The sequence below is a fragment of the Sebastes umbrosus genome, chromosome 6 (genome assembly GCF_015220745.1).
Source record: "Sebastes umbrosus isolate fSebUmb1 chromosome 6, fSebUmb1.pri, whole genome shotgun sequence".
Lineage (NCBI taxonomy): Eukaryota > Metazoa > Chordata > Actinopteri > Perciformes > Sebastidae > Sebastes > Sebastes umbrosus.
The window spans coordinates 2,261,554-2,277,843 of NC_051274.1; the positions used below are offsets into that span (position 1 = coordinate 2,261,554).

The window sequence follows — 16,290 nt, forward strand, 5'->3', positions numbered from 1 at the left end:
CCTGCAGACTGCGTGACACCCGCGGCTCGGTGCCCTTGAAAGCCCGGGAAACGGTTCCAAATGGGATTAAAGAAGACTTCAGTAAGAGTTTATTTTGAGTCTTTAATTTTTTTTTATTACTTCTCAAAAAGTTCCTTGGACGTTCGAGGTCAATTGAACATGCAAAAAAATGTGTACATCAAACACAGCAAAAACATAATTCCGAATATTTGGAGAATATACACCGATCAGCCATAACATTAAGACCACTGACGGGTGAAGTGAATAACATTGATTATCTGGTTACCATGGCACCTGGCAGTGGGGGGGATATATTAGACAGCAAGTGAACATTTTGAACTTTGAACTTTGTGTTGGAAGTAGAAACAATGGGCCAGCGTAAGGATGTGAGCGACGTTGACAACAAGGGCCAGATAGTGCTGGCTAGACGACCGGGTCAGAGCATCTCCAGAACTGCAGCTCTTGTGGGATGTTCCCGGTCTGCAGTGGTCAGGAAATACCAAAAGTGGTCCGAGGAAGGAAAACCGGTGAACCGGCGACAGGGTCAGACCCGAGGCTCATTGATGCACGCGGGGAATGAATGCTGGCCCGTGTTGTCTGATCCAATAGAAGAGCTGCTGGAGCTCAAACTGCTGAAAAAGTGAATGCTGGTTCTGATAGAAAGGTGTCAGAACACACAGTGAGGAGCAGTTTGTTGCGTATGGGGACCGGTCAGGGTGCCCGTGCTGTTATAATCTCTATAATTTCAAGGAAATTCCTGTTTTTCCTATAACTGGTACCAAATGATATTCTTCTAACCTCAGAGGTAATTTGCAGACCTTTAAAACTTAATGTTAAAACGGCAAAACATGTGAATTAGCTGATTGTTTGAGTGTAAATCGCTGTAATTCTATGATATGATTTCAAATTATGGGAAAGTAATTTTTTCAAAGGTATGTCCAAATGAAAAGGCTTCAAATGCTATATGTTATCCAGCCCTGTCCTGTCTCTAGTCGTAGACCTTCATCCTTTAAGCACAAGCTCCATTGTCCTCTGTTTAAGGTGCAGTGGGTGGCGCCAAGGTCGCTGTGCCCTCCAGCCCTTCCTGTATGGAGAAGAGCCAGCCAGGCAGCAGCCAGCACAGCCTCCCAGCCAAGGAGGAGCCTCCGAGGGTTGGGGAGGAGAAACCCAAGCCCCCTAAGGCCTCATCCAGAGTGGAGGACGGCGGTCTGGATGCTGTGGCTCCTCGCCCCGTCTCTGAGCACGTTGCCATCACCAAGCCAGAGCCCACTGTTAACACGGTGAGCAGAAAGATAAATACTCATCTAAACTGAAGAGATGAGGCAAAGGAAGGTACACTGGTCAGTCTGGCTGCATATTAATCAGTCTAAGAATAGAAACGGTGGGAGCAGAAGAGATATTCACAATATAAACCTGATGTTTGGATAATTAAAAAAAACCTCTATATTGCAGTGTAGTCCCAGCAGCTAGAAGGCAGAAGTGAAGATGAAAACTGAATTGTTGTAATGTGTAAATCTTTCCTGTCTCAGCCTAAACCCACCTGCATGGTGCAGCCCATGACCCACGCACCTCCTGCCAGCAACGAGCGCCATGAAGAAGAGGAGGAGAAGAAGGTGTGCCTGCCTGGTTTTACAGGATTGGTCAACCTCGGCAACACCTGCTTCATGAACAGTGTCATCCAATCCCTGTCCAACACCAGAGAACTCAGGGATTACTTCCACGGTAAAGTGCATGTAGTTTGTTTGCTTGTGATCATATTAAAAACTAATTCAAATTAGTACAGCTTAATAATATTTTAATGCTGTTCTGATAAAAAGTTGTTGACCAAATGCATCATTTATTACACTACTTTATTCTCCTGCCACAGACGCTAACCGGTTATGTTGCTAAGAAATAAGACAGGGTGTGCTTTATTAGTGCTTGAGTACACAGATAAACAGATGATGCTATGATAATTATGGCCTCATTAATTCTGGTTCTATTGGGTGCCTCTGCCCGCAGATGGTCCTAGCGACTGCTAACATGAACACGCAGGCGGTGCCAAGTGACCCACAGGAGCCAATTTAATGAGGACTCTTCCTCTCGTTTCATCTGATTATGCCAGAAAGACTGTAGTTCTGCACCAGCAGCAGTTAAAACACTGAAGTAATTGCTGCCAAATCTAGGTCACTTTGGTACGACTGTGAATTAGGGCCATTGTAGGTAAATAAAAAGGCCGGGGGAGGGGGTAATATTCAGAGAACAAACTTGAATATTCTTTGAGATTATAAAGTCATAAATATATGAGAAAAATCACCACAGACAACATCATTAAACACTGCAGTAACGTGAGCCACTGAGTGCAAAATATTTTAATTTTATATTGGTGTTTACTTATGTTCATAAAAGAACATGAAAGAAAACATGTATATGTACCTTTCAGGACCTTCACGCTCCTCCTCGCTCGGGGACCATTCTTACCATAAGAACACTACTTTAGGAGCTATGAAGGTCAGATGGCAGCTGGTGTTACCATGGTGTTGTTGGTGTTCTCTTTAATCCTTAATAAGTTTTACAAAGGGCATACGTAACGGGATAATGTACAGCTGGCCGGTCATTTTTGTGAAAGAATCCCCGACAGGGAGATGCTGCACCCCGACGCGAAGTGGAGAGGTCTCTCATCACCCTGAAGGGGTTTATTTCACAACAATGACCCGCTAGCTGTACATTATCCCGATTATTACACGGCTACCTACTGAAGAAATCAATATTTTGACACAAAACGGTCTTCCAGAATCCGACATCAGAGCCGCGCCCATAGCAACAGTCTGTTATACATAGCAACGGTCTGTTATACGAGCAACGGTCTGTTATACATAGCAACGGTCTGTTATACGTAGCAACGGTCTGTTATACGAGCAACGGTCTGTTATACGAGCAACGGTCTGTTATACATAGCAACGGTCTGTTATATGTAGCAACGGTCTGTTATACATAGTAACGGTCTGTTATACATAGCAACGGTCTGTTATACATAGCAACGGTCTGTTATACATAGCAACGGTCTGTTATACGTAGCAACTGTCTGTTATACGTAGCAACGGTCTGTTATACGTAGCAACGGTCTGTTATACGTAGCAACGGTCTGTTATACATAGCAACGGTCTGTTATACATAGCAACGGTCTTTTATACGTAGCAACGGTCTGTTATACATAGCAACGGTCTGTTATACGAGCTATGGTCTGTTATACATAGCAACGGTCTGTTATACATAGCAACGGTCTGCTATAGAGAAATTACAGAACGCCGTGATTGATCAATCAAAATCGAGTATTCAACACAGCCGTGTACTAAATGTGTATAATGTTGAGATTGTAGCAGTAACCAACAGCAAACACAAGGAGGAGCCGTTCCTGAAACACACACTGAGGCGTGTACATCTAAAATGTTCTAAATCAAATGACAGGTTTACCTGCAGTATTTTAGGCTCCGTGTTTCTAAAGTGTTTAAAGACTTTTGGATTGTTTCCACAGGAAGTCATTCCAAGGTAGTTTCACTGTGATGATGTCCCATGTGTCCATGCTTGTCCATCTATATCTAAGCTCCCAGTGACTTCTGTGATTGATGTCTGCTTCTATCATCTCATTGCTGTATTTTCGGTGCCCCTGCAGATCGAGCATTTGAGGCAGAAATCAACTGCAATAATCCTCTGGGAACAGGAGGCAGGCTGGCCATCGGCTTCGCCGTGCTGCTCAGGGCCCTTTGGAAAGGAACACACCATGCTTTCCAACCCTCAAAACTCAAGGTATACAAGCAGCACCCAGAGATATTTCCATGTGAAATATGTTCTCAATCTTTCATATTTGCTGTAGCTGCTAAGAAGTGTTCTGTCTTTGACGGCATGGATCACATTTTCAACATTCAGGGGAAATTCCCTCAGGGGAAACTTGTTAATGTTGAACGTAGTAAGGACAATATGATCTGTGTTTTAATTTCTCCTCTCTCTCCTCTTTGTGGCTTGTTTGTAACCGTACAGGCAATTGTGGCCAGTAAAGCCAGTCAGTTTACAGGTTATGCCCAGCACGATGCCCAGGAGTTCATGGCTTTCTTGCTGGACGGGCTCCACGAGGACTTGAACCGCATCCAGAACAAACCTTACACAGAGACGGTGGACTCTGATGGACGGCTGGATGAGGTGGGTGTTATTCTCACCTACCAGATTATCTAGAGCTGGTCTGGTTTTGAAATAAATTAAGTAAATTCATTGCAATTGCTGCTGTGATTAGTGACTTGTTTTTAAGTATAATCACTTCCACTTTACACAGGATCAAAACAAAGTCAAAGAATATCTTGCTACCATTGCTCCTCCAGTCTAGTCCCGCTTTGGCCTGGTGATGATGTGTGTTTTGTGTGTTGGTGCAGGTGGTGGCTGAGGAGGCATGGCAGAGGCACAAGATGAGGAATGATTCCTTTATAGTGGACCTCTTCCAAGGCCAGTTTAAATCCAAGCTGGTCTGCCCCACATGCTCCAAGGTAACGCACAGTAACTCTCCACAAAATGTTTACTTTCTTAAAAGTAAATGCTTTTAGATGTTTGTCTTGTTTCAGCAATGTCTAACCTTCTTCCTTTCACCTTCTCCTTACTTCTCACTCTTCTTCTCACTCTTCTTCTTCAGGTATCTATCACCTTTGACCCTTTCCTCTACCTGCCTGTGCCCTTGCCCCAGAAACAAAAGGTGCTCTCAGTTTTCTACTTTGCGAAGGAGCCTCATAAAAAACCCGTCAAGGTAAGATCAAATAACTGCTTTCCAGTGTGAAATAGTCAGTTAACAGTGTAATGCAGACATGTGGCTTCAGTTCTGTTCCCACCGTGACCCACGCTCTAATGTCCTGTTATGTATATGTGTGTCTCAGTTTTTGGTGAGTGTGAGCAAGGAGAACTCCAGCACTGCCGAGGTCCTCGAATCCATCTCCAGGAGTGTCAGGGTCAAACCGGAGAACCTCAGACTGTCAGAGGTTCGGCACAATTTCACACTCTGACAGAAATTTCTGATAAGATTCCCGTTTTTTCTGCACTCATTATAGGGCTGTACCAAATAGTTCCAAGCTTCATTCATAACGTTGATATTCAAATTCTAATTAATTTTTTTTTTGCATGTCTATTCATTGTGTTTAATACAAGTATTTCTGCACAGTTGCAGATAAAGTTGAGTCTTTGCTAATCAGTGTTTCTCCTATATTCATTCTGCAGCAGCAGAATTATTAGATAAAACTTCACCCAATCATTTCTCTCCTCTGCTCCGGTGTCTCACTGAGTGCGGGGCTTAGTCTAGAGGACAGACAGGTGAAGTGACGATAACGTTGTCGGTACCGGTTATAAACAGGCTCGGTAGTGAATAGTATTATACTATTAGTATTCCAGATTCCAGCGGTGGCTGCGTAGCATTGTTTGGGACTCGTGTGATGGAAACAGTTCCAATAACTCCAGAGCGCTGTAAAGTCCTAAAGTTAACATTTATTGAAAATAGATAGATGTAATCATTTCCTAAATTGCAGAAATAGAACGATTTAGAGATGGTTAAAGGACACTTGAAGGATAAATCTGGACTCGTTTGTTCACTCTCAGGTGGGGAAGAACCGCTTCCAGCGCATGTTCTTGTCGTCCCATTCCCTGGACACGGTGTCCTCCTCTGACATGTTGTTCTGCTTTGAGGTGCTTTCCAAAGACATGGCCAAAGAGCGAGTGGTGTTACTCCGAGTGCAGCAGGTAATTCAAACCAAGTCCTGATTTTTACATTTCTATAGCGTATTAAAGACGTCAGAGTTTACAGATATTGAGAGGGCTTTCTGTTTTGCCCTACAGAGACTCCAGGTCCCTAACATCCCCATCTCAAAGTGTGCCGCCTGCCTGAAGCCTCCGGTGTCTGAGGAGGACAAGCTGAAGCGGTGCACTCGGTGCTACCGCGTGGGCTACTGCAATCAGTGAGTTCTAGTTAACGCCGTCTCGGCCTCACTCCAAAGATTGTTAGGAACCATTTTGTTGGGGGGGGGAATGTGACATTTTTCTTCTTAAATGAAATCCATTAACGTTTCTATGAACATGTTAACTCTCTTCCCAGAGTGTGTCAGAAGACCCACTGGCCCAATCACAAGGGTATGTGTCGACCCAACACTGAGAACGTGGGCCTGCCCTTCCTGGTCAGCGTGCCAGAGTCCCGTCTCTCCTACGCCCGTCTCACCCAGCTACTAGAGGGTTACTCCAGGTACACAGTCCAACTTCTAGCCTTGGTGTTCGTCATCATTTAGAATATATCATTGCCCACCGGTATACATGTTAGAGCAGCTTAGTAAGATGTGAGATGAAGCCAGCAATGTTACTGATTCCATATCCAGGATACATAAACACACACTTGTGATTGTTCTATCAGTACCTGTTTTAGACGGGGGCATGATGTCATCATTACAACATGGACTCAACTTTGTGTCCGTCTCACACTGTAGTGGAAGTGGAAGTGGAAGGACAATCTTAAGTCAGCCGTCATCATGACACCCCACTAATAATTAGAGAAAATAAATGTCCTGTCACATCTACTAGTATATATTCAGTAGAGATGAAGAAGCGTGCATTGTTCATGTGTGGACTCTCTCACTTATCAGATGACGTGAGCTGATTATGGAACCTCCCCGATGTCTCTCTGTGCAGGTTTTCCGTCAACGTGTTCCAGCCTCCTTTCCAGTCAGGCAGGACATCCCCCGAAACATCCCAGTGCCGGGTTGACCTCCCCCCAATGCCGGCAGGCTCTCATGAGGGTCCGAGTCCAGGGGACGAGGCCGTGGGTGGTGGCGGTACTGTAGGAGCAGATGATCTGGAGCTGGAGAGTCCCTCTCTGCTGCCTGAATCCCAAGCAGAGTATGCTCAGGCCTCAGCCCTCCACTCCGGGGAGTCCGACTCCCTCGCCTCCTCCCAGACATCGCTCTCCACCACGCAGACTGCAGATTCAGGGTTTTCTGAGCCGGTCTCCTCCGCTTCCTGCTGCTCTCTGGACCCTCACGCTGAAAAGGAGACGTCCTGTGAGAAGGCGGTGCGGCCAGAGGGTAATGACACGGTTATCCACAGGCTGATGCTGCAGTATTTCTGTGATGGTTATTTGTTGTCTCTACATCCCGTTATTCCTCATTCTCGCCACTTGTTTTTGCAGCTGCAGTGACAGGGTATCAGCATCCAAGTGAATCAGCATCAGGTCACGCCAGCCAGTTCTACATAGCTCTGCTGGACTCCAACAACAAGGAACAGAGGCTGGATGAGAAAGGTACGACCAGAACCGTCTTCAGGACTGAAAATTGCATGTTGATTTTGAATGTCGAGTTTTAGTTGAGACTGTCAGAGAGGTGTTGATCTACTGTTCCTCTACAGTCATGTTTCAGACCATAGTTCATGGTCTATTCCACTCTCTGGATAGGCTATATGCTTTTTCACTGTGTGTACTGTTACTTAAGCTTGTACTTAATAAAGAAATACGGTCTAACACACCAGCACTGTTTTTCTCCACCCCCCCCTCTTACCCCTCTGCAGAGGACCTCCTGGTGGACCTCCCTGAAGATGGATTCCTGGAGCTGGTGTGGAAAAACAACGAGCGTCTGAAAGAGTACGTCCTGGTGAGCTCCAAGGAGCTGGAGTATGAGGAGGACCCCGGCTCTCTGAGTGAGACAGCCAGAGCGGGACACTTCACCCTGGAGCAGTGCCTCAACCTCTTCACAAAGCCAGAGGTGCTGGCACCAGAGGAGGCATGGTAGGGATCTTTACCTTGTGATTACGACCTCAAATAATCCTTCTGGTCAAAATGTCTTTAATCCTCGGGAAGGTGGTGTAAAAGGATTTATTGAGCATAGTTTTGGCTGCACAGCAGACCCAGAGAGAGCCCACAGCCCTTATGGTCCATGGCTGGAGTAGATCCTGGCAATGTGTACTTTAGGAGGAGGTCTCAGCCTGTCCAGGCACACAAAGAAACACATGTTGAACTTGTTTAAATGTCCCATATCATAAAAAGTGACATTTTCATTGCTTTTATATTATAAAGCAGGTTTAAGTTCTATATGAATACTAAGTATCGAAACACTTAATCCACAGAGAAATACACACAGCCCGTATTCAGAAACTGAGCTTTTGAAACAAGCCGTTTGTGATGTCACAGATCTACAATATTTAAACGTAAACATTCTAAATGTGTCCCAGTTTATTTCCTGTTGCAGTGTATGTGAATGACATCAGCTGACAGGAAGTAAACCTGGACCCAAGCTGTTGCCTAGCAAACTCCATTGAAATGCACTAAAATGGAGCGTTTCAGACAGAGGGTAAATAAAGGTATATTTAAGCAGACAGCATGATGAAAATAAAGTTTTTTTTAAACATTAAAGTATGTAAACATGTTCTAGTAGAAACACAAAATACAAATATGAACCTGAAAATGAAATTGAGCACGATATGTCCCCTTTAAGTCTAGTTAGCCTGAAACCGACTGACTTCTTTCAACATTTCATCCCTTAACTGTAGTGTTTTTGGTCGTTGTCTTTCACTGGGGAGCAGGGCGATGTAGAGCAGTGGTTTATATTCACACTCTGTCTGTTTTGAAGGTACTGTCCAAAGTGCCAGCAGCACCGAGAGGCCTCCAAGCAACTGCTGCTGTGGCGTCTGCCCAACGTTCTGATCATCCAGCTCAAACGCTTCTCCTTCAGGAGCTTCATCTGGAGGGACAAGATCAACGACATGGTTGACTTTCCTGTCAGGTAAATGTACCATAAAGCGTTGAATTTCCACCACATATCAATCTGCTGCACATTTTCTTTGTCTTTAACGTAAAAAGATGTGATAACATGTAAAACGTGTTTGTGATGATTAAGCCCTCGTGCAGTACTTGGGTTTCCATAACACAGCCTTGAATGTCATCCTGTCCTCTAGGAATCTGGATCTCAGTAAGTTCTGCATTGGCCAGAAGGATGAGATGCAACAACCCCCCATCTACGACTTATATGCAGTCATCAACCACTATGGAGGGATGATAGGAGGCCACTACACAGCCTACGCTCGCCTGCCAAGTGACAAGAACAGCCAGCGCAGTGATGTTGGTGAGTGTGCAGTCAGTGAGCTTTATTCCCATCTTTATATACAACTGTTGGTAGTTGTCTTCTAATCCATCCTCCCTTCTTTCCTCTTGTTGTTTTCAACCTCTCTTCCCTTCCTCCTCCTCTGTCCCACAGGCTGGCGTCTGTTTGACGACAGTACCGTGACAATGGTGGAGGAGAGTCAGGTGGTGACACGCTACGCCTACGTCCTGTTCTACCGACGGCGAAACTCACCCGTGGAGAGGCCGCCGCGCTTCCTCAGGCCTGTAGGAGCCGAGTCGCCCACTGCTGCAGGAGCTACTGCCAGCCAGGTGAGGGTCACGCCTACAGAAGGGCTTTTGACAGCCACGGTTAAGCCTTTATCTAAGGTTATAAAATCCCTGGGCTAATTCACATCTTACACCAACCTTTGAGTGGGAATATTCAGTTTAATTTGAACATCTTGTTCTCCACGCAACATTTCTGGTGATCAGAATCCAGTTTAAAGGGACCGTTTGTAACTTCTTACACGTATAAATCAATCCGGGTCGGTGTCCAATGCGCGTTCCCGTGTGGCTACGCTGTTCAGACTCAGACTCCAACACAAACTACACGGAAGCACCAAAACCTCTTGGTTGTATCTAGTGAAGCCCGTCTGTTAAACAGTGTTGGCCGCGGTCGGAGGACGCGGGGGAGACCGTAGCTTTGGTCTCCAGGACCGGAGTCTCTGCTGTACTCTGCTCCTCTGTCTGCCTGCCTTCACTCACACACCTCGCTCGTTCTCACTCCACTCTCACGTGCATGTGCGCACACTCCACACTGCAGAAGAGTTAGTTTAGCTCTGAGAATATCTAGTGAATGTACAGTGGACGTTTGTGCAGAAATAACTGCTGCAGCTCCTCCAGACCAACAGAGGTTTCCCGTGTCTTGTGAAGTGACGGGGCTCCGCAGAGAGAAACGTTATCGTCTCCGACCAAAACTCCGGTGTCTCCCCTGTTCTCTCCGGCCGCGGTCGGGAGGCTGAAGCAGGACAACACTAGGATCAGCAGTGATTCATGGAGAGACCTTCGTCTGGTCAGCTAACATTACTGCCAAGCAGCTGAAATATAGAGTGATATTGTGCTTTTAGCTGACGTGTGTCGCCTCACTGTGTTGACGGATGCTCGTTCTTGTCTATGTAGAGCGAGCACAAGCGCGAGCAACAGGACGCTGACTTTAGTTGACTTAACAGCCACAGGTGTCGCTGTTAACAAGCAATTCAGATTCTTACAAACAGTCCCTTTATTAGGTTGATAAAAGCAAAACGAATTCTTTCCAATGCTAGTGTAAAGCGTGGCAGTGTAGGCCAGGGTGAATGGATTAGCTTGGGTTGAAAGTGTTTTGGGAAAACAGCTGAACTGCAGCATCACAGTTAATTGAAAGCAAGCATTGCTCACCTGTGAAAACTGACTTCAAATAGTTTGCAGATGCGCCCCGTTAAAATCACTTTATTCTACATGATAGAGACTCAGATTGGGCCTGCTACGTTGAAAAATGATTCCAAATACTTCGCCGGGCATTGTGTGTTGTAAACGAGTGAAGTCCATATTCATGTGTTCAGATGGGGTTTGGGAAATTGATAAATGTGTCAGCAGCCACTACTCAGGAATTAGCAGTATATGTGGCGGGTCTTATGAGAGAAGCCCGTGTGTTCAGTGTCTCTGAGTACCAATGTCTCTGTTCAATTAGTCTTGACAAGAGCTCCTACTGTAAGATGCTTAATGATTACAGCCCAGTGGGTTCATAATGGAGAGATCCTTCACTGAGATAGTTGCTTCATTTGATCCCAACAAAAGCTCAGCTGTCAGGCAGCATTAGCATCTGTAGACCTTTCAATCTTTGTAGCTCCGGCGGAGTGCACGGCTTTAACGTAGTGGAATTGAAGGATTTCTGTTCAGCTGACGAGTGCCGAGAGGGAGAGAGCTGTGAATGCTCTTCAACATTAACGCATCCATATGGAGTGGAGAGGTTCAGAGGGGGGAACCTGCAGAGCACCATCTCTTTCACTCTTAATGTCTCCTATTTCTGACTTCTGCCTCTCTGAAGATGCACTTTAATTTCTGTATCCAGACGAGATCTTCCTCTCTCTACAGAAATTAAACGGATGCTGTGTTGTGTTTTTATCACATCAGTTGTCAGGGGTAACCTTGTGATGCTGATAATGACATGAGACTGTGTGTGATCTTGTGGGATAAAAGGGATCAGTGGTTTATTTTAAAAGCGTATTCACTTTTATACGCGTTGTTCAGTGAATGTATTGAAGACCACAGTCAAATTACGCCTTAACTTTCTCCTCTGACATGTACCATGTTGGTAAGTGTTGTAGCGTGTCAGGGTCAAACAGACATTTGTCTCCATGGGATTTGTCAGGAAAGGCTTCAGGAGAAGAGTTCTGGTGTTCTGGTGTGTTTGATTTACTCAACTGTGTTTACTTTTAAATCATGTGAATATCCTCCAAACTCCACAACCGTCTGGTTTGTGTTCCAGTTTGTCCCTAAACTATCATCAGGGAAGGTCATTAGCTTAATGTGACGCTGTGTGGGTAGACCAGCCTAATATGTCTAAATGTAATCAGAGTATTTGTTAGACAACGCCTTTTCCCAGAAGCTGACACCGGTTTCCGCCAATCGCAGGCCTCTCTAATATGGCGGGAACTGGAGGAAGAAGAGGAGGGGCTCGACGAAGGCCCCCGTGGACTGTCACGCTCTGCGCTGCGGAGGCGTCAGGCGGCGAGGAACCGAGACGAGGAAGACGAAGACAGAAGCGAAGGGGCGGTGCGACGGCACCGCGGGCAGAGGATGACGGACTATCCCGACGACGACTGCGTGCGCTATTTTGTTCTGGGCACGCTGGCGGCCGTGTTTGCTCTGTTGGTCAATTTGGTCTACCCTCTTCTTTACAAGTCCAACTGGACCTGAGCAGAGGCTCGTTGGTCACAGAGCAGCCAGGAGAATGAATGTGAGGTTGGTCAAACAAACAGAGCTTAGACAGGAAACTCTGGAAGAGGCAGTTTAACTTTTAATACTTCTCCACTCCTGTTGAAGAAGCCAGTCAGTCATCCGTTGGTCTTCAGCAGGTAGAACGGTTCCACCAGCACTGCTACACTTGAAGTGTGTGTAGAACTTTACCTGGCTCAACCCAGCTAAACAGCAGAAACATCCCGGTCATCATGAGAGAACCTGGTAGTTAAAGCTGCAGTAGAATGACACTATCAGCACACAGTGCCGCTACACTGACTGTAAACTATTCACTACATTGCCTCTATGCATCCTATCGACTCTTGCTTCCAGTGGATGGGTGCTTTTCAAACAGTTCTCAGATGATGAGCTCTGACAGCCTCACAGTTCAGGGGTTTCTCAGTGTGGTTGTACGAGGTCCTTCTCCATAGTCAGCGTATCACTACAGTAGATGGAGTTAGGAGAAACAGACGTGCTGTGGATGGAGGCAGCAGCAGAATGGATTTTAGACACCTAAAAGAAAGACCCACCAAGGGAAGGGTCGGGCTGGTGTCAACATTACAAAAAGGTTTGATATTAAGCCACCGGACCGGACCGGACCGGTATACAGAATTTTACCACTAGGTGTCGCACTTGACTCAGCAGCCACTCCACCAAACCTCGGAGGAGTGGTCACTAAAATGAGAATAGCCGGACCACCTTAACAGCCCACCTTAAGTGAGCCTGGGCCCAAGTTGTTGCTAGCTTCAGGGCTAACCGGCTAACCCCCTTCACTTTAATCAGCAGGTGGCAGCAAGACACGTCCAACAGTCTAAACTGTCCACACACTGTACTGCTACATTCAGCTCTAACATTACTGACAACTTCAGACTCACCGTCCGTCACACACACTCTGTCTGTCTCTCTCTCTCTGTCTGTCTCTGTCTCTCTCTCTCTCTCGCGGTCTCTGTCTCTCTCTCTCTCGCTGTCTGTCTGTCTGTCTCTCTCTCTCGCTGTCTGTCTGTCTCTCTCTCTGTCTGTCTCTCTCTCTCTCACTCACTCCCTCTGTCTCTCTCTCTGTCTCTCTGTCTCTGTCTCTCTCTCTCCCTCTCTCACACTCTCTCTCTCTCTCTCTCTCGGACCTCGGACTCGCTCACGTTACGGGCCGCCGGGCTTGCAACACACCGGCTGACAGTCCGTCTTGTCTCTTCACCCCAAAAGACACATGAACTTTCTAGCAAACAAACACGAGGTGGGGCGTGCGTCTGTTCCCCCTCCGACCTCTATTGAATGTGATCTCCATGTTGGACGTGTCAGTTGAAGTCAACGACCTCGGCTCATCAGACGCACACGTCCCGTCAGACACTCGTGGTTCCGTTAGTCCGTTTATAAACCGACATAATATTATGTTAATCATGTTGTCATATTTCTTATTACTGAAGCAGAACAACCTGGATTTAGTGTTGTGATGCCGTCGGCACAGGTTGCTGAAGTTCGGCTACTTTTTAATTTGCCAGAAGGTGTCACAATGACATGCAGAATCAACCAGGCGGCATAAAATCAAACCGATGTTAGCGCGTACACCGGACCGGACCAGCAAAACCAGAAATGGACCCAACTCGAGGCCCAACCTAATCAGTTTAAGTGTACGCTATATTTAGTATATTTTCTCTGCTTTATCCAGCCATCAGACGGCCCCTTTCTGACGGGGAACTGAAGCCATCATCTACTGTAGGTGATCCAGTGACTATGGAGAAGTAGGCTACCTCCTACAATGTGAACTATCCATTTAATCACCTTCACCTTGGGAACAGTTCACAAAATAAATCTTAACTCGAGTACCAGGAAGTCCATGAGGTGTGGTTTAAAGCAATGAAAAAAAGCTAGTAAGTGGACCTTTAGTTGAGATGTCTTACCCAACAAACTGTATATTTGTTCAGTAATGAATGGAGTTCTTATAAGCTGAGAAATGACAACGTTCTAGTCCAAAAAGAGCTCCAGAGGAAGCTGCTGTCCTTTAGTTTTTATTGCACTAACACTGTGGAGAGAATGACATCGCTGCTTCCTGCAGCATGAATATGAATATGAATATGAGAGAAGAAGTACTTCAGTCGTTATATCATGAAGCAAAGACAACGCTCTATTGTTTGTGTGACCAAATGCCTTTTTGATGTCCTTAAATTGAACACAAATGGATTGATGGGCCTTAGAAGGGCAGTTTGCCTCCAGACACCATCGACTCTTTCAGCAATACCTACTGCAGTTCACTGTTATTACATTTTAACATTTATTTTCCATTGTTTTTTTCTTCTTTTTTTTTTAAATGCCTGTCAAAGTCTGTTTTAGTTTCTTTTTAATGTAACATTTAGAAGCCATAGAGAGGTGAGGATTTAAAATTCTCAGGATGAAATGATATAATATAACAAAGGTCTAAATGAGACGAGACATTTACTGACCATGCAGTCCCGTCACAGCCAAGTTCAACGAGGAATGTGCAATTATTGATAAAGGAATTACCGTCCACCTCTGAATGTCATGTTTTTCAATGTGAAAGCTGTTGGGTATGGACAGTTTGGAGCTCTATAACATCACATTTTACATTATTCTACTCAATTATTTGTTCAATTGAAAAAACAAAACAAAAGATTTTCTTTATTGATTACAGCTTAAAATTTGTAGATGATTAGTCAGCAGTTTAAATGGATTCTTCAGATTTGAAGTGTTGAGACTCCAGCTGTCCATACTGGAGATGATGAGTGTACTGAGTGTGTGTGTGTGTCTCAGGGAACCCCTCCGGTATCCAGGTAGAACAGTGACCTTTGTTTGCCTTAAACGCGCCGTCACACTGTGGATACGTGACTCCGATATATGCAAGGCTCTACACTACTGTGGACTGTGTAAGACGTGAACAGCAGCAGTGGATCAACGGATGTTCAACTCCTGTCCAGACAGCTGAAGTTCAACTCACTACAAGCTGCTCTGTTTTTACCCTTTAAATGGTTGTTTAGGTGACTGGATTGAAATGGACCCGACTGAAGGATGAAACTATGTCTGTGTGTAGAATAATCCTGATTTAGGTCTCTATATCTGTAATATACATTAAATCACTGAGTTTTTGATTATTTAAAAAGAGAATCATAACCTATTTTACTTCCCCTGCAATAATGTATGTAGATTCCTCCATCTACACATATAGATATATATATAGATAGATATATATAAAGCATTGTACTCCTTTTGGAAATAAACTGTCCCATCTGTTTCTAGTCTGTACGTATGTTTTTTACATCCTCATCACTTCCTCCAAACAGATGAACTAAAGCAGCAACATTCACCGTTAACACTGGTTTATTTTACAGGCCTCTAGCCAGTCACTATTTGGGACAGACCTGGACCCTGAAGGACCGCCTACGTTGACCCCAGAGGTTCCCTCAGACCTCTTCGCCCACTCAGGAGAGTGTGCGGCACCGTCCTACAGCAACATGGAGGAGGTGGACTAGTCATGGAGTGGACTGGAGGGGATCCTGATCAGAGCCTGGTGATCCAGGGAGGTCCCCCCCCCCCCCACATTAACAACCGGCAGCATCTGAATCTGAGTCAACGTAGCGGTGCAGTGCTGGAAGATCTGGAGGTGGTCTTTGAGGATTCAACTGCTCCCACTTGTGAAAGACCTTCAGATGCACATATAGAAGTGTACTAACTAGACACACACATCACTGATATTCTCCCATTCATATTAACGTACCCATTGATAAACACTGAATAAGCTAGTTATATCCATTCGGTGTATGTAGTGACACGCACACACACACACAGAAGCTAACACACTTCTGTATATACTGTACATATACAGTATATATACTATATATAAACTGCTGCGTCAGGGATTCCTCCTCCACCAGCCGACAGGGTGCAGTGGAGCGGCTGCCAGGCTTCCTCTCACCAACACACCTTGAGGTCTGGTCTCCAGCTGAAGGCCTCCCTGCTGACCTGCACCACACCCGTTGATCCTCCGGCTACAGCTCCGGTCGGTCATTAGGGTACATCCGGGGGAGCTCGAGTACAGATCGTTGTAATGTGTGTACTTTTCTTTGTTGAGGTATTGCCTGGGTTGTTCCGTTTGTGGCGGGGTTCTTCTGTAACTGGGATTGGGAGTCATCTGATGTAAAGACAACCAGCGTGAGACGGGTGCTGACCTGCTACTTTTATTAATACGGAGGGCACACGCTTCTGTC

General features: G+C 45.6%; 1 protein-coding gene across 1 annotated transcript in view; it reads left to right on the top strand.

Annotated features, from left to right (window-relative positions):
* usp19 (ubiquitin specific peptidase 19) overlaps nt 1–15,317 on the top strand; it is a 29,548-nt gene extending 14,231 nt beyond the window's left edge. The window contains 18 exon segments of the mRNA XM_037771493.1: nt 1,042–1,280; nt 1,530–1,722; nt 3,653–3,786; nt 4,018–4,176; nt 4,404–4,514; nt 4,658–4,768; nt 4,896–4,997; nt 5,608–5,748; nt 5,845–5,963; nt 6,101–6,244; nt 6,685–7,076; nt 7,181–7,291; nt 7,555–7,771; nt 8,613–8,765; nt 8,938–9,104; nt 9,237–9,412; nt 11,753–12,022; nt 12,025–15,317. Coding sequence (XP_037627421.1) covers nt 1,042–1,280; nt 1,530–1,722; nt 3,653–3,786; nt 4,018–4,176; nt 4,404–4,514; nt 4,658–4,768; nt 4,896–4,997; nt 5,608–5,748; nt 5,845–5,963; nt 6,101–6,244; nt 6,685–7,076; nt 7,181–7,291; nt 7,555–7,771; nt 8,613–8,765; nt 8,938–9,104; nt 9,237–9,412; nt 11,753–12,022; nt 12,025–12,075 — 2,990 coding nt within the window. The 3' untranslated portion in view covers nt 12,076–15,317.
* The last annotated feature ends 973 nt before the right edge of the window (nt 15,318–16,290 follow it).